Genomic DNA, 26,322 nt, shown 5'->3' on the forward strand with positions numbered 1-26,322 from the left:
CTCATGCTCCCACCACCCCACACCCCCAGCCCCCTCCCTCCCTCTCGTCACCCTCCTCCTCCTTCTTCTTCCACGGCGGCCTGCAGAAGGTGAACAAGTACAAAGAAAAAGGGGATCGGAGCTTTTCCGATTCTTCGCTGCTTATTAACTGCCATTTGTCCCCAAGGAGGGCTGTCCTTCCTTTCCTTCTGCACAACTCACGCTCCTTTCTCATGGAAATCAGCCCCCCTCCTCTACCACTGCCCACAGTGCCAGCAAAGCATTGTGGGGGATTTCTCCTGCTCAAAAGCACACAAACACACGCGGGACATCAAAGTGACAAATAGTCAAACTCCCAGAGATCTTCCACCTCCGACCACCAGGGGGCATGCTAGCAACATCAGGGAATGCATGAAGAGAGAAGAAGATATATTTTTCTACATTCAAGAACAGGAATGGAAAAAACTGCAGTGTTTTTACGAGAATAAAGTCAAAATATGAAGAAAAAAAAGTTGCACTCTAACGAGCGTCGTAATTTTACGAGAATAACGTCGTAATATTATTTTTTAAGTTGTAATACTATGAGAAGAAAATGTACAAGGACAAAGTTGAAATAGTTAGAAAAAAAATAAAAACAACAGCAGAACTGGCAAAAAAACAGCTGTGATTTTATGAGAATAAAGTCAAAATATTAATAGAAAAAAGTCATATTCTAATTAGAAAAAAAGTCACAATTTTACAGTAAACTTATGAGTAATATTATGAGGAAAAATAATCTAATTTTAGTGGCATAGAGTTGAAATATTCAATAAAAAAAATTTAAGTCGTAATATGTTGAGAAACAAACAAAACTAAATAAAGTTGTCATTTTTGCTAAATTAGGTTGGGGAAAGTTAGAATATTATGAGGAGAAAGTTATAATATTATGAGAAGAAAATTTACAAGAAGAAAGTTGAAATAGCATTTTTCAACAGTAGAAATGGCAAAAAATATTTATGAGAATAATGTAAAAATATTATGAGAAAAAAGTCATACTCTAACAAGAAAAAGTCCCAATTTTACAATAAACTCTTAATATTATGCGGAAAAATAATCTCATTTTAGTAGCATAGAGTTGAAATATTAAAGAAAAAATATCATTTTTTATCTTAATCTTTTTGTAATATTATAAGAAACAAACAAAACAAAATAAAGTTGTCATTTTTGGAAAATTAGGTTGAGGAAAAAGTTAAAATATTATGGGAACAAAGTCATAATATTACGAGAAGAAAATTTACAAGAAGAAAGTTGAAACACAGCAGCTGGAAAACATTTTCCAAAAACAACAGCAGTAATGGAAAAAAGCCCAGCTGTAATTCTACGAGAATAAAGTCAAAATATTAAGAGCAAAAAGTTGTACTCTAACAAAAGGAAAAAGACGCAATTTTATGAGAATAATCTCGTAATATTATGAGGAAAATAATGTAATTGTAGGAGCATAAAGATGAAATATTAAAGAAAAAGACATCTTTTTTTAAGTTGTTTTATTATGTGAAACAAAACAAAATGAAGTTGTATTTTTTTTTAAATTAGGTTGGAGTAAAAAGCTATAATATTATGGGAATAAAGTCATAATTAGGGATGTCCGATATTGGCTTTTTTGCCGATAACCGATATGCCGATATTGTCCAACTCTCAATTTCCGATTCCGATATCAACCGATACCGATATGTTTAACATCATGTATCTTTTTCTTGAGTAAAATTGGAAAAAAAAAGTCACAATAGTCTTAAATGAGTACAGTTGTTTAGTTGGCTACACCACCCATCTCTGAGTAGATATTTCATGTATTACGTATTTGATAAGAATACATTTGTGTTTCTTGTGCCTTGATTTATGTTGTTTATGGAAAGATTTTAATTTTTTTTTTAGTTAAAAAGGGGTGTTGTTTAAAATACATGATTTTGCTGATTATTATTTGGATTGATAACTTTCATGTTCTTATTGTATATTCTTATTTTATTGCATTAAAACTACGATATATATGCACTGTGTATGGTTTTCCGCGCTCCTTTGTGCTCCATAGGTGATGCAATGTCAACTACTCCTACTGTGTTGGATCAATAAAGTTCTTAGCTGAGAAGATGAAATACATTGTTTTTGGTGCCTAACTGTTTCCCAAGCATATTAGTGCATGTGTGAATGTATAAGCGAGCAGCATTAACTTCAATTTCCTTGTGGAAAGGCGCTTTATGAAAGTAAGTACATTTATTTGTATTCACTTACAGCACACACTTGCCACATCCAATATGGCGGCGACGTTGACATAAGGCTCAGCGCTGTATGGTTTGGGCAACAGCACTTCCTGTTTCCCAGCGTGCTTTGCTGTACTGTTGTTGTAAATGGCTGCTAAGCTACATGTTTAGAGTTCACATAGTTGTCGGTTATTCTGCATTATTTGTTGGTAGCGTCTTGTCTGTTGTTATCAGCAGTACCTATTACGTTGCTGTGTGATGGTTTTTTTTTTAACTCTTTCTTTAAAGACACCGTGAGTAAGAATGGTTTGTGGAATGATAACCCCCCTGCGATTTCTATGACGCTAGTATGTTTATTGTGGTCTCTGATATTACCCTGCATGCTAAATAAAATCCTCCTCACAGGCTTGTGAGCAGCACAGTATCAACTACGTGATTCAGCACTGCAATTGTACGATGTTGCTGCGAAAAACCTCATGTCGCCTTTCGTTATCGGGAAAAAAATGATACCAATACCACATTGTTATCGGTGGCTGATCTTGGAAGAATATTTACAAGAAAGAATGTGGAATAGTTGGAAGCCATAAGAAAAAAAGTCATATTCTAACAAAAAACATAATTTTATGGGAATAACGTGACCAAAATAATGTAATATTAGTAGCATAAAGATGAAATATTAAAGAAAAAATATTTACTATAAACTATATACTATAAATATTTTTTTAAAGTTGGCATATTATGAGAAACAAGCAAAAAAAAATGTCATTTTTGGAAAATTAGGTTGGGGGAAAAGTTGTAATATTATTGGAATAAAGTCATAATATTATAAAAAGAAAATTTACCAGAAGAAAGTTGAAATTATTGCAATATATTTAAAAAAACAGCTGGAATTAAAAAAAATATATATAGTCCAAATATTAAAAGAAAAGGTCATATTCTAACGAGAAAAAAGTAGCAATTTTGTGAGAATAAAGTGGTAATATTGTGGAAAAAAAAACGTTATTTCAGTAGAATAATGATGAAATATTAAGGAAAAAATATGTTTTTTGTCATATTATGAGAAACAAGCAAAAAAAATTGTCATTTTTGGAAAATTAGGTTGGGGGAAAAGTTGTAATATTATGGGAATAAAGTCATAATATTATAAAAAGAAAATTTACCAGAAGAAAGTTGAAATTGTTGCAAAATATTTAAAAAAAAAAACAGCAGAAATGGAAAAAAAACCAGCTGGAATTTCACAAGAATAAAGTCAAAATATTAAAAGAAAAGGTCATATTCTAACGAGAAAAAAGTAGCAATTTTGTGAGAATAAAGTGATAATATTGTGAAAAAAATAACATTATTTTAGTAGAATAACGATGAAATATTCTGGAAAAAATATGTTTTTGTCATATGAGAAACAAGCAAAAAAACATTGTCATTTTTGGAAAATTAGGTTGGGGGGAAGTTATAATATTGTGGGAATAAATTCAAAAATATATGGGAATAAAGTGATAATATTATGAGAAGAAAATTTACAAGACGAAAGTTGAAATAGTTGGAAAATATTTTTTAAAAACAGCAGAAATGGAAAATTTTACGAGAATAAAGTCAAACTATTTAGATTTTAAAAAAAGCCATAATTCTACAGGAAAAAGGCAAAATATGATGGGAATAAATCCATAATATTAAAAAAAATAAGATTATTTAAGAAGAAAGTTGAAATATTTGGAAAATTAAAAGAAAGAGGGGGGTAAAATGGGGGGTACAAAGAGTGAAGTTGGTACTAATAATAGGCTTTTCCACCTCACAAAACAATCACAAAATGCAAGCCAGTGTAGCTCAACATATGCTAAGCTGTCATCTTAGCTTTGCATTATAGCTGACGAAGCAAATTAGAGTAATATCTAATAATATAAGCCATGAATATTTTAGCTGTGGTTTGGCTGCGAGTGGAAAATGGCCACCATGGTGGTAGTAGACAATGTAGCTAGCTCGGGTGGCTAGGCTAGTCCCAGTGGTAGCAGACAGTGTAACTAGCTTGGGTGGCTAGGTAACTAGCTAGGCTAATCCCAGTGGTGTTTCAGTATAAAAAAATAGGAAAACGGTCCATCTGATGCTTTTCAAAGTGGAATTTCTGTCCCGACAACAGCGTACTAAAGCACACACATACTCATGCTATTCATGCGCTACTCCTTCCAAAAAAACATGTAAAAATTACATTCGAGCTAGCTAGCTGATGCAGATAGGTGGATAGCCGGGCTACGTAGTTGTGTGCTCATCCACAACAACCGCAAATGTATTTGTGATCCCGTGTCAAACGTCACAACTCAAAGAAAAGTTTAGCTCGCATTCCTTCACCAGGTAACACGCAACATTTACACTTGTTGCTAGGCAGAATTTGTGCCACAAAATTAAATTACCGGTAATCCATTGGAAACCCCAACTTATGCTGTTCATTTTATTATTGTTGTTATTATTTTTTTTATTACTATTATGTATTTATTTACTATTATATTACATACATTATGTTATATTATTATTATTACTTTATTATTTATTAATATTACTACTATATTATATAATTTGTAATGAAATATTATTATTATTGTTGCATTTATTATATTACCATTTAATTTGCTGTTTCCCTGGGGGAAGAGGGCAGAAAGAAAGGACAGTGAGTGATGGCAGGAATAGGAAGTCAAACAGACAAAATATGACACAACAGCACAATAAGACAAAAAAAAAAAAAATTTTAAATAAACATATGATTAATTTCCCATAGGAAAGCCTGCCAAACCATGTCTATCAGAAAAGCCTTGAGGTCACGTTTACCTGTCATACAAGCGTAAAAAGAAGTTAATAATAATAATAATAATGTCAATAGAAATAGTCTTTTCATTCTTCATTATTGGACTTAGCTTCTTTTTACACTTGACAGCTAAGAAGGTTCCAAAAGGAGATTGAAACGTCTTTTGACACACCAAAATGAACAATGTTGTCATCTCTTTGACAGACTTTGCTTGATTATGAACAGTGGTTAACTTCCTTTTACACTTGCATGACAGTTAAGAAAGTTACATTAAAACACTGCCTGTACGCTTAATAAACCTTTTAAGATGGCCACAGTTTGACCCAGGAACAGACTATTTCCATGCACATTATTAGTAACAGTTGGCTAACTCCTTTTTACACTTGCATGACAGTTAAAAATGTTCCAGTGTGACTTAAAACATTGCCTGTACACTTAATAAACCTTACAGGCCGGACACAGTTTGACTTTGGAACAGACTATTTGTATTTGCATGATTATTAACAGTAGTTATCTTCTTTTTACACTTGCATGACAGTTGAGAATGTTACAATATGACATTAAAACATTGCCTGTACACTTAATGAAGCTTGTATGACAGCCACAGTTTGACCCCGGAACAGACTCTTTCTATTTACATTACTATTAACGCAGCTTAACTTCTTTTTACACTTGAATGACAGTTAAAAATGTTAAAAAAGCGATTTAAAACATTGCCTGAACACGTAATAAAGCTTTCAGGGTGGTCACACTTTGACCCCGGAACAGACTATTACCTTCTACGTTATTATTAACAGTGGTTAACTTCTTTTTACACTTGAATGACAGTTAAAAATGTTAAAAAAGCGATTTAAAACATTGCCTGAACACGTAATAAAGCTTTCAGGGTGGTCACACTTTGACCCCGGAACAGACTATTACCTTCTACGTTATTATTAACAGTGGTTAACTTCTTTTTACACTTGTATGACTGTTAAAAATGCTAAAATGTGACTTGATTCATTGCCTGTACTCTTAATAAAGCTTGTATGACGGCCACAGTTTGACACCGGAACAGACTCTTTCTCTTCACATTACTATTAAGGCAGCTTAATTTCTTTTTACACTTGTATGACAGTTAAAAATGTTCAAATCTAACTTTAAAAATTGTCTGTATCCTTAATAAAGCGTTCAGGAGGGCCACATTTTGACCCTGGAACAGACTATTTCCCAAGGAGCCTTGTTTCCTAGCTGGTCATGAAATATTGCTGTGTTATTGAATATGGTTTGGATGTGCTGTATTTGCGGTAGTAGAGTCGCACACAAACATACTAGGTATTACGGTAGCACCTCGAGTGCATGATGTTATATAACATACACTTTCACTTGTTGGACGTGATTTAGTGCTTCCCAGGAAAAGCACACGCGCATGCGCACCGAACCAAAAGGCCAAAAAGGGAACAAAAACATCCGAGGAGCCGCAAACATCACACACGAGCCATCCGGGCCGTTCCAAACGTGCAGTGAACACATCCCCACGCTTCACGTGACACCTGAACGCACCATCAACAAACTTGTTTCATTCCGCACTTTCAACACTTTGTTTTTACCCTCAAACACACACACACACACTTTCACACTCCTTTTTAAAGCATCACAGCACCAAGAATCAACCGCAACCCAGAAGTCGACCGCGGCTGTTAAATGTCCGCACCGACCGACCGACGTACTACGCGGAAAAGACGCAAAAACATGACGCAAAGAGCCCCGATGGCGCTTCTTCGGCCACAACAAGTCACACATAGCGAGGCCAGCCTCGCGCACGTCGACGTCAAAAGTTGCGTAAAAGTGCTTCCAAACACGCACAGCAAACACAACACACACACAGAGAGAGAGAGAGAGAGGGAGAGAGAAAAAAGTCGTTTACCCACCAAAAAGTTTCCAGCGCCGCATGAGTTCAACTTTCACATGGAGCCCAAAAAAAAAAGCAAGAACAAATCCACACGCGCCCCTCGATGTCTCCTTCGTGGCTCCTTTGCTCTTATTTTGGAAGATGTTTGCAGGGAATCAAGCAGATATTCGTGGCCTGGGAGTGAGAGTGTTTCTCCTCAGGCTGCAGCACAGTTATGGGCGGTAAGCATTGTGGGGCCGTGACGTCATCACACGTTCACTAACTTTTTTTGTTTGTTTTTACACGCAGGGAACTTATTACTGTTTTGTTTTTGTTTGGGGTTTTTTTTTCACTTCCGCCACTATCCGTAGCAACATCAGCCCCGAAATAACTATGTGTTAATTATTCATATTTATTTACGTTTAATTGATTGACTTTCTATTAAAAATAGATACAATTATATCTATTTTTAATCAAGTTTAGCTAAACAAGAACATATTTGCTAAAAACATTGGATATGTGCCAAAAATGACGCATAAAAATTTATATTTTTTACACGAATTAACTTTTTTTTAAGCTCATTCTGTTTTACTTTTTTTTACCGCTTAAATACAGAAAAATAACAGCAAAAATAAACACCTAATTCGTTTTACTTGTTTTTAACTGTGCAAAGTTGCTCAAGTTCAGCCTGCTCATTTTAAGTTACCATTTTACAAGTCCAAAAATAGCATCAAAAACTAATATTTATTCATTATTCATAATGATTTACATTTATTATTAGTGGTGAATTATGAATTGGAGTTGGTACCAAAAAAATATATCTTTGTGTTTTTGTTTTTTTTAAATCGAGTTTAGCTTTCAGCTAAGCAAGAAAATATATTTTAAAAAATGTTTACCTTTTTATATGTCCAAAAAAATAACACCGGGGAAGGAATAGATAAAAATATATATTTTTTTAACGAATAAACTATTTTTAGCTCATCCTGCAGCAAAAGCACATGAAAAAAAAGTTACTAAACATGGGGGTTTGACATTTTTTACCACTTAAATACAGAAAAATAACAGCAAAAATGAATATCTAATTCATTTTACTTGATATAAAATCGTTTTTAATCGTGTAAAGTTGCTTAGGTTCACCCTGCAGCCAAACATCCAAATAATACATATATATATATATATATATATATATATATATATATATATATATATATATATATATATATATATATATATATATATATATATATATATATATATATATATATATATATATATATATATATATATATATATATATATATATTAAATATATATATATTTTTTTTAAATAAATTTGTATGTATTTGCCAAACCTTTTACTTTTAAGACCTATGAAAATACAGAAAATAATACCTAAAATAAATATTCCATGAATGTACTTAGTATGAGTTAGTTTTTTAATTGTGTAAAACAAACTGAGAAACAATATGAAGTGTAAGACATACTGTCTATATATACAATTATTATTATTATTATTATTATTTTTAATGAAGTTCAGCCTGCAAAAAAATCTGTGTTAAAAAATAGCTACCTTTTTTAATGTAAAAAAAATCACACTGGGGAATTAACACAATAAAAATAATTATTTTTTTAAAAAACTTTTAAAAATATACTATGAAATATACCTTTTACTTGTAAGTCCTATGAAAATACAGAAAATGACACCTAAAATGAATATTTCATGAATGTGCTTACAGTAGAATTTGGTTTTAATAGTGTCAGTTATTAAAAAATATGACGTGCAGCATGTATATGTATATTTATATATGCATATTTTTTTCATATGTCCAAAAAAATAACACTGGGGAATGAATGGGTGAGATTTTTAGAAACGTATGAGTCGTTTTTCTTGGGTGAAGAAAACAGAAAGACTTCCAGGGCACGTGGAGTGGTTTCCTCCGGGCAGCCCCGCCACCACAGCTCATGCAGCCCGCAGGGGGAACATGTTTGTGCAGCCAAGGGGGGTTGGGAGGGGGTGGGCGAATCAACCGCGGTGCCTTCAGGGTCCGCATGTTATCCACAAAACGTTCCGTAAATTGAAAAGAGCACTTCGGTCATTTCTTCTCCTTCGCGTGGAAAAACATGCTAGCTTTATCTGTTTTACGTCCAATCGCGTTACAATAAAGTCTTTTTTAAATCATTAAAATTTACTTTTGTCGCAGTAACGAGATTTAAATGTGTGGGTTTGTTTAAATCCTCCAGTCTGCGTGCAAAAAAAATGCGAAATATCTTCATGATGTGAGTCATTTTTGCGGGGTTGTGTCATCTCCGACTGCACCTGAAGGCACCAGAGGCCTTGTGCTCTCTAGGCCACGCCCCCAGAGCGCGACTGCCTTACCTGTGTTGTTTTTGCCCGCTTTTACCGTCAAAAAAAGCCCATGAAAAAAATAAAAAAAGATCCTCAGCGATCACCGCGACCCCTGCGCAGGACCCGAGATCCACTGCTTTTATTTTAAATCATAATTTTTAGGCTTTTTAATCATGCTTTTTGATCACGTCAGCGTCGATGTTTTTGCCATTTCGTTATTTTCTGCTAGCAAATATAAATAATATAACATAACAATATAAATCATACATCTAAACATATAATAACACGTAAAACAATTCCCGAACTAAAACTTCAATTCATCATTGCCAGCTTTTCAAAAATATGTATTTTTTAAAATCAAAATAATTGATTCAATCCTTATTTAAAAAAAAACGTTAATGATTATGATGAAGGAATAAAAATTCAAATGCACGACATGCCAACATTTATACACACACTTTTCATTCGCCCAGCGTTATACTGACATACACGAAGCTAACTTAAGGCTGAACTTCATAAAAAAAAACAAAAAAAAGTATATGCTCCACGTCATATTTTTGTCTTTACACCATTAAAATAGTATATTAAAAATCGCTTCTTAAATATGTATTTTTATGTACTCAAGAAAATAGATGTAAGAAATGAAGACATTTAAAAATGATATCTATTTGGTGTAGTTTCTATTTATTTTGTAGCATGTAAATGATAAATGTGTGGAGTCAAATGAAGTGTAAACGCTTCATCACAGACGTTTTACGGATTTTTAGGAGGGGCTGAAAATATGTCCAAATTGTACCAGCTAAAAATGTAAAGTACTTAAATCCCTGCAGTGCATAATATAAACGCACACTTTTTGCGTGTGCCTTATCTGTTTTGACAAGCACTGGTTTCCTTTTTTCACCTTTTTTTAATCTTTTTTGTTTGTGTTTTCCCTTTTGTGAGCATGCAAAACCAAAAGCATACAAACAACAAACACAACTATGCAATACTGCTTATTAAAAGCCATACAATCACAAAAGAACACACGCAAAAGAAAAAGGCTGTAAATGCCAAGTCAACCATGCTAGCAGAAACTTAGCCAGGCTACCAGGAAGTCAGCCATGCTAGCAGGAAGCTTCATGCTACTAGGAAGTCAACCACGCTAGCAGGAAGTTAGCCAGGCTAGCAGAAAATTAGCTAGGCTACCAGGAAGTCAGCCAAGCTACCAGGAAGTTAACCATGCTGGCAGGAATTTAGCCAGGCTAGCAAGACATTAGCTAGGATATGAAGAAGTTAGCCATGCTACCAAGAAGTTAGCCATGCTACGGGGAAGTCAGCCAGGCAAGCAGAACGTTATCCAGGCGACCAGGAAGTTAGCCAGGCTACTAAAAGTTAGTCATGCTCCCAGGACGTTTGTCATACTAGCAGGACATTAGCCAGGCTACCAATAAGTCAGCCGGACTAGCAGAAAGCTATCCAGGCTACCAGGAATTCAGCCATGCTACCAGGAAGTCAACCATGCTAGCAGGACACTATCCAGGCTAGCAAAAAGTCAGCCCTGCTAGCAGGAAGTCAGCCACGCTATCAGGAAGCCAGTCAGGCTAGTAGAAATTTAGTCAGGTTAGCAGGAAGCTAGCCATGCTAGCAGGAAGTCAGCCATGATACCAGTAAGTTAGCCATGCTACCAGAAAGTTAGCCGGGCTACCTGAAAGTTTGCCATACTAGCAGGAAGTTAGCAAGGCAAATTGGGGCAATGTTTCCTTCAGTGAAGCACAGCTCGAGCGCTGGCAGCACTCATGCAGCTTTGCAGATGCTACCAGCAGCATGCTTGACTGCGGACACAGACTTGTGTAGTGTGTATACTATGGTATACTTTGTACACTGTGTATATGTGTACTATGTATACACCATATCACTCGTGTTTTAGAGAATAATAGCTGTGTGTTTGTACGTCTAAGCAGCTATACAAGCTGTACACAGGCTACTCTAAAGGCTACTTCTGTGTCGTTGTCATTCTTGTTGGTGCCCAAGGTTGAGGTATCTCGTAATGTAAATGAAACGGATGAAACGGTCCTACCTACCAGAGATCCTGTGGACATTTTTGTGTACCTGTGTTTGTTCCATGTGACCAAAAATGTCCCACTGGAAAAACATAAATGACCATTTTGACAGCACATTTATTTGAACATAAACTCACGTGTTAATATGGACGACTGGCTTAGCATTTGTCCACCAGGTGGCGCCACTTTTTTCCCATTCACATCATGCAGCGACATTGAAGCTCCACTCACATGATACGAGTGTGTGTGTGTGTGTGTGTGTGTGTGTGTGTGTGTGTGTGTCGCTATTTTCCTATTGATTTTCTCCATGAAAAATGGCTTTATGTAAGCGTACATATTCAAGAAATGCCAAAAAACATTTTTATTAATATAATATAATATAATATCATATCATATCATAATTAATAGAAATAAAACATATATATGAAATAAATAATAAATAAAAATCCAATATATTTTATATAAATATATTCTAATTATAATATACTTATAAATATCTATAGTATAAAAATGATAAATCCATATCAAATAAATAATTAAAACATGTCAAAAATACATGTTCATAAATTGATGCTGTAATTATATATTAATATACAATATAATAATAGTAATAATAAATAATGTAATATAATATAATATACATCAAATATGCTAGAAATACAAATATATAACAATATTGTAATTAAATATGAATATTACTGTATAATTAGACTTTGTATAGTAGAGTATTGTCCCTTGACAAGGTGGAATAAATAAACAAAAGTAAGTATAGTAGATTTGTGGAGGCGTCGAAGTAGAAGAAGAGTATTTGTCAGCAAAAGCACAGCACTTCCACTTACAAGTTTGGTATTTTTGGTGTTTTTCTTGTTGCAGCGGTGGCGCCAGCGAGATGCAGCATGAAGTGTGACACAACGTCAGCCCGCACAGCCTTGGAGAAACAATGCAAGCGTTGCTCAGCTCGGAATTAGCTGCAGGCTTACGGCGTCCTGCAAATGCAACAAGCTAGCGTGCGAGCTAGCCTGTCAGCTATCTGAGCGCCGCCATCGCCGACTATCAGCTGGCGTCGGGGGTCTGCAGCAGGTTGATAAGGACGGACGAGTGGAATATCGGCAGGTCCGGTCCGACTAAGCGGCTAGGACGCCGCCTGCTGTTAGCTTGTTGTCATATTAGCATCAGTGCTATCTATCTAGCGATCCACTGAGCCAATCAAAGCCTCTCTTCAATTAACTGCACTCTCCTATAGTCGCCGGGTGTGTGGACTACCCAAGTAAAAAAAAAACAGCAAAAAACGCTGGAGTCTTGAACTAGCATCGGGTCACAAAATGGGGTGTGGCTGTAGACAACCTCCTGCTGTAGTTTTTTTTATGAACTCCATAAGGCGGCACTGTGGCGTCAGTCACGTTTGTATTACACCATGAACAGTGGTTCACTTCTTTTTACACTTGTATGGCAGCGAAGAAGGACCAAAGGTGACTTTGAACACGGCCTGGACACTTTTCGGACGGCCACAGCTTGACCCTGGAGCATGTTGCCAAGGACATGGCATACAAGAATTAATAGAATATATCATAATATCATAATAAATATTATATACTGTATATCATTTATTATTTCTTATGTTATTTTATATTTTAATCAATAAATATAATTGGAAATATTAATTGAAAATTGTATTTAAAAATATAATAATAAATCAATAATAATTATTATTATTATCATTAAATATACAAAATTATATGTTGTATATTATATATATAATTATAATTAATAATATATAATTAAATATATATAATTATATATATAATTTGCTATATGTTATATTATTTTATAAATATATAGAATATAAACTACGACTTAAAAATATTTTATATAATATTTATTATATAAATACAGGCACATAATTTTATATATATATTAAAAAAAAATACAATATATTATATCAAATATACGTAAATAAAAAATCTATACATTCAAAAATGTATATAAAATATAAATTTAATGATTTTATGTATTCTATAAATCGATAGAATATAGAATATACATTAGAAAAGTATATTTAAAAATGTATATATAAATATAAATTAAAAAAACATCTGATATGTTATAATATATATTGTATTAAAATAGACATAATATATCATATAAATATAATGTTTTATATTTTGTATAAATAATATAAAATATAAATAAAAGGATATTATATATATATATATTATTCATTATATACATGAACATGATCATATAATAATATAGTAGTAAAATAAAGAATAATAAAACCATACATACAGTAGTAATAACCATCGTGATTGGGGGGTTTTCATGCTTCTCATTGGGTTGAGTTTGTTGCACTAATTCTGCCTAGCAACAAGTGCATTGTGACGTATTTCTGTTGACATCATTCTCGGCAGCGGACAGCTTCTTTTTACACCTGTACGGCAGGAAAACTGTCTTCTGAAAACATTGCCCGCCCCCGTATTCTCCGCGATCATTTTCTTGGTGCGTTTCCCGCCGGGTCCTGCATGCTCTGAGTTATGGCGCTGATCCGCATTGTTATCGCGGCTGTCATCTGCAACAATGAAAAACAGTGTGTGCTCCAGGGTGGGGGAGGAGCGCTCGCAGGAAAGGAGGCAAGCAACAGCCAGCTGCCGAGCATCACAGAGAGCGCGTGAGAGAGAGCAAAGGAAAGCTTCCACTGCATCTCAGCATCATGACAGCTTTATTCTTTTGTTTTGTTTGTCACATGACATCTTTAAAAAAAAAACCGAAGTACTTTGACTTTAATACTTCAACTTTATGCAAGTGGAATTTGATTCTATTTGTCCTCATATGACAGGTTTATCTTCACGTGTTCGTTGATCTTTTTTCTTGCTAGATTGCAACTTTTTTCTCTCATATTTTGCCATAAAATCACTGCTGTTTGTTTCTGCGTTTGCTGTTTCTTTTTTCATTGGACAAATTGTTCATATTGTTCTTCTCATAAATTCTGTCTTTATTCACAGAATATTTTGACTTTATTCTCATAATATTAAAAGTTTTTTCTCCAACCAAATGTTCCAAAAATAGCAACTTTATTCTTTGTTTTGTTTGTCATCATATCACAACTTTACGTATTTAGACTTAAATATTTGAGCTTTATGCAACTAAAATGATTTTTCCACATATTATTACAACTTTACTCTCATAAAACGATCACTTTTTTCTTGCTAGATTGCAACTTTTTTCTCTAATATTTTGGCCATATTCTCATAAAATTACTGCTGTTTGTTATTTCATTTTTGCTGTTGTTTTTTTTAATTTTCCAATTTTTTTCAACTTTCTTCTCGTTAAATTCTGACTTTATTCTGACAATTATTATTACTCAAAAATTACAACATTAATTTTTGGTTTGTTTGTTTTTCATATTAAGACTTTTTTTTTAAACGTCTTTTTCTAATATTTCAACTTTATGCTTCTAAAATGACATTATTTTCCTCTTTAATATTTTAGGAGGGAGTTCAACACACATTTGTTGTTGCTTTTTTTTCTTCATTTATTGTGTATTAATTAAAAAAATATATGTATAAAAGCACTATACGATAAATAGCCACAAAATTAAATAAGTTAAAATATTTTCACAAAATTCGTGAAAAAAATCATGAAAAAATATCTGTAACGGTGTGTAATTTTTCTGTCTTAAATGTTAAAATTTACGCTCATATGATTTTTTTTCCCGACTGTACACTCGGGTATTTAAGTTTGTTTTATGTACAATAATTGTTATTTATTTGTTTATTCATTTGATACAGATTGCTACATGTCACTAAATCGTACCGATGCGTTCAACATTATTTTTTTAAATAATAAAATAATAAATGAATAAATTTTACTATTTTCTCAATAATTTAATGCTTTTAATTGACATTTGATTGTATTTTTAAATAATAATAAATCATTATAGTAATACTCTTTTCACAAAAAAATATGTTCATCGTAAAATCACAGAACGTCTTATTCTTATACGATTGTTTTATATTTAAACATGTTTTTGTAGAACCAACACAACAACACGATGTGTAAGTATTGTATGCAAGGTTACATTTGCTGTTTAAAAGACTATTTTGATAACCTATTTTCAGTTACCTTGGAGCCAATGAGTATGTTTGATTGAATATGTACAATAATCAACACTAATAATAAAAAAGAACACATTGTATCAAGAAATGTTAAAAAGATGTCATCTTGCTCCATATTGCGCCGTATAATGTCTGCTGCAATACGCTTCCAGCCCTCTAGATGGCAGCAGGCACTCTATCCCGTTTCACCGCACCACGAAACGAAAGAATCAGAAGCCCGCGCGGTGCAGGCTGGGATGTGTTTTGAACCACAATGGCGGCCAGGAAGAAGTTAATGCCGCAAACTTCGATGCTCATTTATTTACTTTGTTTACGGTCCGCTGCTGGAGATATCAAGTGGGACGAAAACGGTTACGTGTTGTACTGTCCTTGCATGGGTAAAAAATACTTTTATTCAATGTTAGCTTGCATTTAACGCGTCAACTACAAGCAACACGCTGATGATAATTAATATTTGTAGCTAATTAAGCTGTTTACGAATTCCGGCATTAAACATGGCGGACGGTAGAGGAAGGATGCACTTTATTTGCTGTGAACCACAAATTAACATTGATTTCTCTGCTCAGGTCGCTTTGGGAACCAGGCGGACCACTTCCTGGGTTCTCTGGCCTTTGCTAAGATGTTAAACCGGACCTTGGCCGTCCCTCCTTGGATTGTGTACCGCCATCACACTCCCCCTTACACTAATGTAAGTTTTGCGTCGCTACCTATGTAGCCAGTCTCCATGCATAAGTTACGCCCTCAGCGTGGTCTTCCATGTTGTTCATGCAGGTGCACGTGCCCTACAGGGACTTCTTCAAACTGGAGGCTTTGTCAGCCTACCATCGCGTGGTGGCGTTGGAGGACTTCATGCGGGAGCTGGCGGACAAGCACTGGCCGAGAGGACGCAGGAAGGCATACTGCTTTGAGGCGGCTGCCCAGCGAAGCGCCGACAAACGATCCTGTCCCATGAAGGTGAGGATGCGGGTCCGTATGAAGCGACCGAGCGCTGACGTCATATTCTCCCTTCACTCTGGCTCATATTTTGGAATCAGGTCAATGCAGGGTTCTGATGTATTTTATGGATAATATAGTATATGGATGGAATATGTTTATGCTCGTCAAAGATCCAGTATGTGACAGGAGCGCTCTGATGTTATCAATGTTGTACTGCACAAATGCTAGTCAAAGATCAGCTATTAGACAGGAGTGTGCTGGTGTCTAAGGACTTTCTGTAAAAATGCTAGTCAAAGATCCTCTATTAGACAGGAGTGTGCTTCTGTTTTTAAGGATCTACTGCAAAAGCGCTAGTCAAAGATCCTCTATTAGACAGGAGTTCCCTGCTGTTTGTAAGGACTTAGTACCAAAAAAGTGTGTCAAAGATCCTGTATTAGACAGGAGTGTGCATCTGTTTTCAAGGATCTACTGCAAAAGCGCTAGTCAAAGATTCTCTAAATAACAAGAGTGCTGTGTTGTTTTTAGGAATATGCTGCAAGTCAAAGATCTTCTGTTAGACAGGAATGCTGTGCTGTTTTTAAGGATCTACTGCAAAAAAAGCTCGTCAAAGATCCTCTATTAGACAGGAGTTCCCTGCTGTTTGTAAGGATTTACTGCAAAAAAAAAAAAGTGAGTCAAAGATCCTTTATTAAGCCGAGGTGTGCTTCTGATTTTAAGGATCTCCTGCAAAAATGCTCGTCAAAGATCGTCTGTATGACGAGAGTGCTTTGTTGTTTTTGGGATTACGATGCAAGTCAAAGATGATCTATTAGACAGGAGTGCTGTGCGGTTTTGATGGATCTACGACCAAAATGCTTGCCAAAGGTCATCTGTTAGACAGGAGTTGTGATGGTTTTAAGGATCTACTGCAAAAATGATAGTCAAAGATCATCTATTAGACAGGAGCACTCTGCTCTTAATGATCTACTGCAAATAGTAGTCAAAGATCCTCCAAATGGCAAGAGTGCTGTGTTGTTTTTAGGATTGTTTCCAAGTGTGGAAGAGACCTGGGGGGCGGGACGTGATGGGTGAGGAAATGCTGCCCTCTGGTGGTGCAGGCGCCACATGCCACGTGACTGTGTAACGGCGCTTCTTTCAGGATGGGAATCCGTTCGGTCCGTTCTGGGACTACGTCGGTGTGGAATTTGATGAGTCGGTTCTGTTCAGTGGAATTTCCTTCAGTAGCTTCCACCAGCAGCAGTGGATGACAAGGTGAGTCGTTGCAATCCTTTGTGTTGGGTGGACAAAGCCCTCACGGATTATTTGGGTCAGGTTCCCCCCAGCCGAGCACCCGGTCCTGGCCATGCCCGGAGCGCCGGCCCAGTTCCCGGTGCTGGAGGATCATGTGGGCCTGCAGCGCTACGTGGTGTGGTCGGACAGGATGGCGCAGGAGGGCCAGGAGCGCATCGCCGTCCTCCTGACCCGACCGTACGTCGGCCTTCACCTGAGGATCGGCAGCGACTGGGTGAGATGCGATCGGAGAGGAGCGTCGCCTCAATGAATTATCCTCTTGAAGTTACTGCTTCTTCCTACAGCAAAATGCGTGTGAGCTGCTAAAGAGCGGCGACGCAGGCCCCCACTTCATGGCCTCCCCTCAGTGCGTGGGCTACAACCGCCAGACGGCGCTGCCCCTCACCGCCACCATGTGTCTGCCGGACCTGGCCGAGATCCGCCGGGCCGTCAAGCTGTGGGTGAAGAAGACCTCGGCTCGCTCCGTCTACATCGCCACCGACTCAGAGTCCCACAGCCGCGACATCGACACGCTCTTCAAGGGCAAGGTGATGGAAGGCAAATCATACGCTCTCCAATCATTCATATATCCATATCCACGTTCATTTGTCATCTTAGAAATAGTCCACACTGTCAGAAACATATCAAACATCATCATAGTATGAGGAGGAAGCCATCCTATTCAACTAAGAACAAATGCAATAAGTCTTAATAGCACTAGAAATACAATTTTGCAATAATAATGTTATGTTTTATACTAATAAGTTATATGCAGCAGAAGAACAAAGTCATATTACAGAAATAAATCATGAAATAATTTAGAAAAATGCATTTTACGACGAATGAATAAGAATGAAGTCATCGTATTCAAGGAAAATGATATAATAATTTAAGAAGTTAATATTTTTCAGGAATACAATTGTAATATTTAGACAAAAAAGTAGTCATCTTACAAGGATAAAATCCAAATAATAGAAGTTAATGTTTTTCAGGAATAAAGGTATAATATTTAGAGGAAGAAAAGTTGTAACATTATGGGGAAAAAAATAGTCATTTTACAAGAATAAAAGCATAATATTAAATGGAAGATGAGCATTTTCAGGAATAAAGTTGTTGTTGGTGTTGTGTGTGTGTGTGTGTGTGTGTGTGTGTGTGTGTGTGTGTGTGTGTGTGTGTGTGTGTGTGTGTGTGTGTGTGTGTGTGTGTGTGTGAGAGAGCAGGTGAAAGTGGTGAGCCTGCATCCCGACTGGGCCCAGACGGACCTGTACATCCTGGCCCAGGCCGACCACTTCATCGGGAACTGCGTGTCGTCCTTTTCTGCCTTTGTGAAGCGAGAGAGGGACGTCCATCACCTTCCGTCCTCTTTCTTTGGCATGGACCAACCCCGGAGCGCCACCAAGTTCCCATCAGACGGGAGACGGCAGCAGCAGGACACACAACGACTTAGCAAATCTGAACTTTAATCATTTCTGATTGTTTTTTGGGGAGAGACTGAGGGACTAACTCTCTGCAGGGTCATGTGACCTCCCTTGGGATGCGGGTAGAGAATATTTTTCGTACATGAAGTGACCGTTTAGTGAAAGTTGGGACCAGTTTTAAAACCTTCTGTAGTGCTGATCCTTTTAGCTTTTTTTTCAGTAAAAATATTTTTGGATATTTCAAAGGAAAAAAAAAAGAATCTCAATAATTTGCCTTGTTACATACACACACACAAAAAAAAAAAAAAATATATATATATATATATATATATATATATATATATATATATATATATATATATATATACACTCAAGGAAAAAAGAAATGCAACATTTAAATTTCCAAAAATTCCTAAGAAATACGGGTGCATTTGGAAAAATGGCTTAGCATCATGATTTCACTCCAAATTAGGCTGAAGACAGGTGAACAGATTTCTTGGTTGCGCTTGACTGAATGTGAGGACAAAGAGTGCATTTCAGGCTTGTTTATGCACACAAGCTCGTGTTTGAAACTCAGGGTTGAGTTTTACCACTGGTTAACTGTGCTCAAGCCTTCTCTATGTATAAAAGGGCACCAGAATGAAGCCAAAAACGCGCTTCTTCACGATGCCACAATTGTCGCAACCAGAGAGGGATCGCGCTATTGGCATGCTCCAAGCTGGACGGGGTTGTCTTGCTGTCGCCAGGGAGTCCACCGCTCTACCATTACTCGTCTTGCTGAGCGATACCACGCCTCTGGTTCCTCTAACGACCGCCTTCATACTGGTCACTCCCGTGTAAGGACCGCTGCACAAGACCGTGCCAAGCGGCCAGCACATCTCCGTGACAGTTTCCGGCCCACCACCAGGTCCACAGCCGAGACCATTGGGACACACCACAGGCCCGTGTTATGAACTATTGACAGTATAATGCAATTCTGTAACTTTTGGTTTGGGGGGTGCTCTATTTGGTTGTGTTCTAAAGCTTTGGGACTCCAGCGAACCACAGTGAGAGCCATTATCCACAAGTGGTGAAAACATGGAACGGTAGTGAACCTTCCCAGGAGTGGCCGTCCAACCAGAATTACCTCAATGGCGCAGCGACAACTCATCCGATAGGCCACAAAAGACTCCACAACAACATCCAAAGAACTGCAGGCCTCACTTGCCTCAGTTAAAAGTCATGACGCCACCATAAGAAAAACACTGGGCAAAAATGGCCTGCATGGCAAGGCTCCAAGACAAAAACCACTGCTGGACCAAAAGATGTTCGTCTAAAGTTTGTCTCAATTTTGCCAGAAAACATTTTGCTAATCCCCAAGACATTTGGGAAAATACTCTTAGAAACTTACATTGTCACAGCATGTATATAAAACCTTGTTGGAGGTGTTTTAATAGCGGTCTTTGTGGGCGGCATCAGTGTATCCCATACATGCGGTAAGAGAGAGGTGGGCGGGGCTAGGCGGACAATAGTGTACAACAGGGGTGCTCACACTTATTCAGCCTGTGAGCGACTTTTACAACGACTAGGTCCCAAAGATCTACCCCCTACATTAAATATGGAAAATATATATTTACCGTCTTGATAAATATTAGTATACGTTCTACACGTACATCGGGGTGGACGCACTTTTTCAGCATGCAAGCTATAAGTGAACGTCATGTATCTCTTACTATAAAACATATAAAAAATATATATATATATAAAATATTAATGTAAAAATAATGTATAAAATAATAAAATATATATGAAATCTAACCGGTAAACATTTAAACTACTACACTAAATACTAATGATTAGTATTTCACATTCACAGTTTCAGAGTTTACAGGTAATCAAAGTAGCTGTTATCATTCACAAATAATTCAATTCAATGTGGAAATAAAGATAATTACACATAATTCCTCAATAGTTGTGTACATATCCTGATTAACGGTCTCATGTCCATCAAAATGTACTACGGAGCCAGTGGCGGAGCTACGGGGTACCCGAGTGGCCACCCTCGCCACCACGGCTGGGGAACAATTTTGAGAAACGCACTCTGTGGCACAGAACATTAGTTCAGCCTAACCGCCGTTTCCGCTTGGACGCATTTCACTGCAGCACACAACTCCGTGTGGAGGAGCTGTCAATTAGACCACTGATCTGTATAATATATCTGGATAGCTCATACGTCGCACGCCGCAGTGCAAGCCGCTGAAGCCACAGAGACGCCATCTTACCACTCACATCTCGACTACATTCGCACAGCGTACATAGTGTACAAAGCAGATGAAGAGGCTCGCAGAACATCTATATTTTAAATTAAAAAGCGGGGAGATTCTCCCATTCCTTCTAGTAACGCAACCTTCGTCCCTTAAAAACGATTTGATACGTTATTCTCTATCTTTTGGCTATATTAAATGTACTTTTCCCCCTTCCAATTCTCATTGCCTTTGGGACAAAATTCTACTCTGCACCCTGGCTCAGCACTCCCCTATAGCAATGCGTAGTTTTACTCCTCTAGAAAGAGATTTTAATTTTAACTGCATATCCCATCCCTTTTTTCCACTAAAATCCATGGACATGATCCTTTACTTTTTTTTCTTACTTTCATACAATTCACTATGCTCTCGTCTGAACAAAATATGAATCGTAAAAGAGTGACTTTGGACAAATTTTAAAATCATTTAACATTTTGATGATTTTTTGTTTGTGTTATTAAATAGAAATAACCTCTTTTCTGATATAAAAATATATTTTAACAAAAAACACAGGAGTAATATGTAATATAATATGTAATAATATATAAACATTGGCTCCATATGGGGGTTCATTTGAAATTCGGGTAAAAAAAAAAAACAAACGTATCTTTTAAATATTTGCAAGCAACCGCAAATGATTTAGTAGTCTAGTCGCAGTTGTTTGTTTACATATCTCCCACGACCCTCTACGTAAAGCCGTTATGACTCAGGTATGGTATGATATCGACAGAATTTTTTAAAATGATCATGAGTCCTTTATGACTAAGCTCAAGCACACCTGTTGTGCGAGGTTAGTCTGAAGACTAACCTTGCATTTAGTGTGAGTGGGTAGCAAACTAACAACAGACTTACCAACTCACAAGTTCTCACATAAGCCATTGTCCGAGAAGTGTTTCTTGCGAGTGGCAATATGGCGGCCGTGGGCTCACAAGTCATTGACCAATGAGCTATCCAGATATATAATACAGATCAGTGCAATTAAACCGGGTCTTGCATGAACTGCAAGCGGTGGGTAAGTTTTCCATGATTACGTTGGTCGGTTCCGGTAAATTTTTCTTATTATGTTAACTCTGCCTTAAATTCTGATGCGTGATTCAGCACACAAATCTGCTAATATTGGAAGCTCTCTGTAGCCGCATGAGTGGGCAACCGATCAGCATCCGCTTCCGTATTATGCCCTGCACGGGTTTGGCCGCCATGATGGCGAGCGGAATCCAGAAACTATGCATTGAAAATATGTCCTCCGCACACTGCTCAGCTACTAATTGCTCTAATAGACGGTCCAAAAGCAGTGTCGGTCACTCTTGGGCCATATATGAATATATATGTATGTATGTATATGTATGTATGTATATGTATGTGTGTGTGTGTGTGTGTGTGTGTGTATATATACAGTATATATGTATTGTCAAACCTGTCTATAACGGCCACTAAAGGGAAACGGCAAAAGTGGCCGCTATAGACAGGTGGCCGTTGTCAAGTTCTTTAGGACTTTCACCAGCCTTAACTTGAGAAGGCCGAGAAGATTGCAGAGGACGTTTTATCAACTCAACTCCAGTAGATTTTCTTGAGTTTATTTTGCATCTCAACTATTTACAGGAGCACAGGTTAGGTTGATCACCTTAGAATCAGAGAGGAATAACATCATTACAATAGAATCAGTTTGTAACTTAGGAACAACAACAGCCGTCACATATTAGTGGTCTCTCCGGTCTTCTCTTGTTATAATCATTTGATTAGTTGTGACAAAGATACTCGAATTTCAAAAGACACTTCTTCTTTTCCATTTGTTTACTTTGTACAACCCCTAAGTAATGTGTAATAATGTGTCATAGGTCTGTCACATAAGTATTGAAATTCATCACAATTGCCACATAAGCTCGAAACGATCAGCATCATAGTTGTCATAAGAATTGCCATGTTCTTTGATAGACACATGTACAGTCATGTGACATGTGACTTATTTGAACAATATTCTCAAATAAGCCAAATTTGACAGAACAGCCGTTATAGACAGGTTGGCGGCCATTTTGAATTTGTGCGTGCACATATTAACATGTCTGTGATTAGAAGCTTGTTGCGTTTGCAGATACAGTACATATAATTATACTGTTACATGTTGACCAGTAGAGGGCACTGTGGGACTGCTGATAAAAGTTGTAAAGAACTACTAGGCTAATAAACTGCTGTTAATAAAGCGATTAAAGTGCAGTCTCACCTTCCCCACAACAAGCGGCATTACAGTATTGACCAGTGCACATTGTCTCACACCAGGAAATAAACGGTGTCACTGTCTGTAACAAGCTCCAAAGAAGACGGCTTTTTTTATGTGAAACAACTGACAGTTTGTGTGGATCTTGTGAATGATTGTGACTGAGCTACGACTCAGTAATTAAAGTCTACACACGACGGCTTCATGGATTAAAAAATGAAACTTTTTCGTTCATGAAGCTTCTGCTTGAGTCGGCATTTTGGCCGCTATATGCGGTCAGATATTGACCAAGGGAGAAAAAATGGGTGGCCGCTGGCCGTGTTAGACAGGTGACCTCTATACACAGGGTCTATAACATGTACATTTTCTGCGGGGGATTTTTCAGTGGCCGCTATAGGCAGGTGGCCGCTAAGACAGGTTTGACTGTATATGTATATATAAAACTCTCGTCTCCTTGGTAAGATATCCAATTATTTGTATTATTCGCCTGCGCTAAGTCTCATGGGTAATGCAGCACACAACATGAACCAACACAGAGCAAGAAAAGGCGGCACATGGGTGTGAATATTTAGCAATAGCACTTTATTCAACACAAACAACCCCAAGCCACAATACTGAATGACGAGACCAATCGGCTGCAGCAAACATTTTATAAAATAGCTTTTCATGTCACTACATTGGATTTTTTGTCCTTTTTCTTTTAATGTCAGAAAGACAGATGCAGGTTCTTCCAAAACAGTGAATGATCATTTACATATTTATCAACATTATTATTATTTCTTGTAACAAATCATCATTCACGTGTTCACACAAAAGGAATAACAAGGCAAAGTGCTTTCAGGATTGCATTGTCCGACAAACCAAAAACATGTTCCGCTGAGGCGGGGCTAGGCTAGGGGGCGGTGCCTGTCTGTCTGTCTAGCAGGGGAAGCGGATGCGTCGGTTTGGGTTTGGGGAAAGGCGGTCGGGGATTAGCGCCTCAAAACTTCTGTTTTGTTCGGTCTTTAAAAAGCTAAATGGGAGCAGGGATTTGCGCCGAGTCGCAATATTTTACGACAGGAGGCAAAAAAAAAAACCCACGCGTGCTTAGCCCCCCACCCCGACAGGATGACTCCGCTGTGCGCTACTTTAACATTAAAGGGGGTCATCGTAATCTGCATGGTAACATTGTCTGGCTTCACATTCCAGTGGTGTTTAGTCGTATAAATGCTTCTCATAAATATTTTTTTTCCCAAACAAACATCTACACGTACAGCAAGCACACTTTTATTTATTTATGTATTTATTCTAGCCAGCATAGCTTTAGGATAATAAAATGTTTTTCGTCCCATACCAGCGACTTCTTCTAAAGTGGGAGAAAAGGTGGAGACAAACAACAACACACAAAAAACCCAAAAGGAGGTAGGAGAAATGCTACAAAAAATGAACAGCGAGTGACGCAACCACTTCATTCGCTAATTAGCGACGTCCCGTCATGGTTGGAAGCGCGCTAGTTTCCCGCAAGTGGTGCTAACGTTAACACTTTTTGTATTTATCGGCAAAAAAAGCCCAACAAACTATTCTGTTTGCAATGGCAAAAAATACATGTGAGGATAGGCATTTTTATTTGATTTGACAATTTGTGGGGGGGAAAAAAAACGTAACTTGTCGACGCTAACGCCACGTTTTAGCACTTCATTGGACACAAAAAATGTTCATACTTTTTTTTTTTTTTAAAGATAAATTTGGTATTTTTTCACGTTTGCACCGAGACACGACAGAAAGCTAAGCGATCGTCTCCATAACGGGAATAGTGTAATACAATCTAGTTGAAATTTTTCAACAAAAAAAATGTGTCATTTTGTAACCGTATAGTCTGAATTTTAAGAGAAAATTTGACATCTGGTACAGAAACACAAATGTTTCGATTGGCTGAAAGTCGTAATCTTACAGGAATAGTCGTTATATGCCTACAAAAAAAGGTCGGAACTTAACGCAGTCGGAATTTTACTCGAGTAAATGTGAAATATTTTGAACATGACATCATAAAAAAATGTAAAATAAATTGAATTTTATAACAAAAAAATCATTCCCCTCGGAAAAAATGGTTAATATTGCGAGAATTGTAAATTTGACTAGCTTAAAATTTGACAGGTGGTCCAAAAAGACCTGAAAGTTGTAATGTTACAGGAATAGAGTAGTTATATGCGTTAAAAAAAAGGCGTAATTATTTGAGAAAACATTTCTGAAATATTTTTGACATTGTTGAGACATTTCACAAGACTAATATGATAATAAAGTTGCAATTTTAACACGATAAAAAGCCGTAATGTCACGAGAACGCAGTCGCAGTTTTACTCGAGTAAAATGTTTTCAACATCAACTCCTCATTAAAAAGAAAAAAGATAATTTTTATTTTACAACAACAAAAAAATCATTCCCCTCGGAAAAATCGGTAATATTACGAGAATTGTAAATTTGACCATCTTAAAAGTTGAAATTCTAATAAAATTTGGCGGATGGTAACGTTTTAATTGGCTGACTAATAAAGTTGCAATTTTAACACCATAAAAGGCCGTGCTGTCATGAGAACAAAGTTGTGATCGCAAAGTTGAATGTTTTGAACATTATTTTACGAATAATGCAAAAATAAGCGTGCAATTTTCACACCATAATAAGACGTAATGTCACAAGAACGCAGTTGTAATTTTGCTCGAATCAATTTGAAATATTTTGAGCACGAAGTCCGAATAAAGACCAAAAAAAAAAAGGAAAAAAAGCTGAAATTGTACAACTACAACAAAACAATTATTTCCCCGGGAATTGCAAGTTTTACCAACTTAAAAGATGAAAT

At 36.7% G+C, this 26,322-nt stretch overlaps 2 protein-coding genes across 4 annotated transcripts in view; one reads left to right on the forward strand and one right to left on the reverse strand.

The window, feature by feature from the left end:
• Positions 1-12,168, reverse strand: part of plagl2 (pleiomorphic adenoma gene-like 2) — a 74,767-nt gene extending 62,599 nt beyond the window's left edge. For 2 of the 3 annotated variants that reach the window (XM_054770888.1, XM_054770896.1), the window contains exon 1: positions 6,915-7,106. The gene's annotated coding sequence lies outside the window, so the exon portion shown is untranslated. Of the gene's footprint in view, positions 1-6,914; positions 7,107-12,099 lie in introns of those variants that run through there. The other variant, XM_054770905.1, reaches the window with a different exon arrangement.
• Positions 12,169-15,580: 3,412 nt separating this feature from the next.
• pofut1 (protein O-fucosyltransferase 1) lies at positions 15,581-19,248 on the forward strand. Its single transcript, XM_054770199.1, has 7 exons — positions 15,581-15,749; positions 15,939-16,060; positions 16,144-16,326; positions 17,447-17,559; positions 17,620-17,812; positions 17,883-18,125; positions 18,798-19,248. Exons 1-7 carry the CDS (start codon positions 15,626-15,628, stop codon positions 19,038-19,040), a joined length of 1,221 nt encoding a protein of 406 aa, XP_054626174.1. The 5' UTR covers positions 15,581-15,625; the 3' UTR covers positions 19,041-19,248.
• The last annotated feature ends 7,074 nt before the right edge of the window (positions 19,249-26,322 follow it).

Source organism: Dunckerocampus dactyliophorus, chromosome 1, assembly GCF_027744805.1.
Source record: "Dunckerocampus dactyliophorus isolate RoL2022-P2 chromosome 1, RoL_Ddac_1.1, whole genome shotgun sequence".
Lineage (NCBI taxonomy): Eukaryota > Metazoa > Chordata > Actinopteri > Syngnathiformes > Syngnathidae > Dunckerocampus > Dunckerocampus dactyliophorus.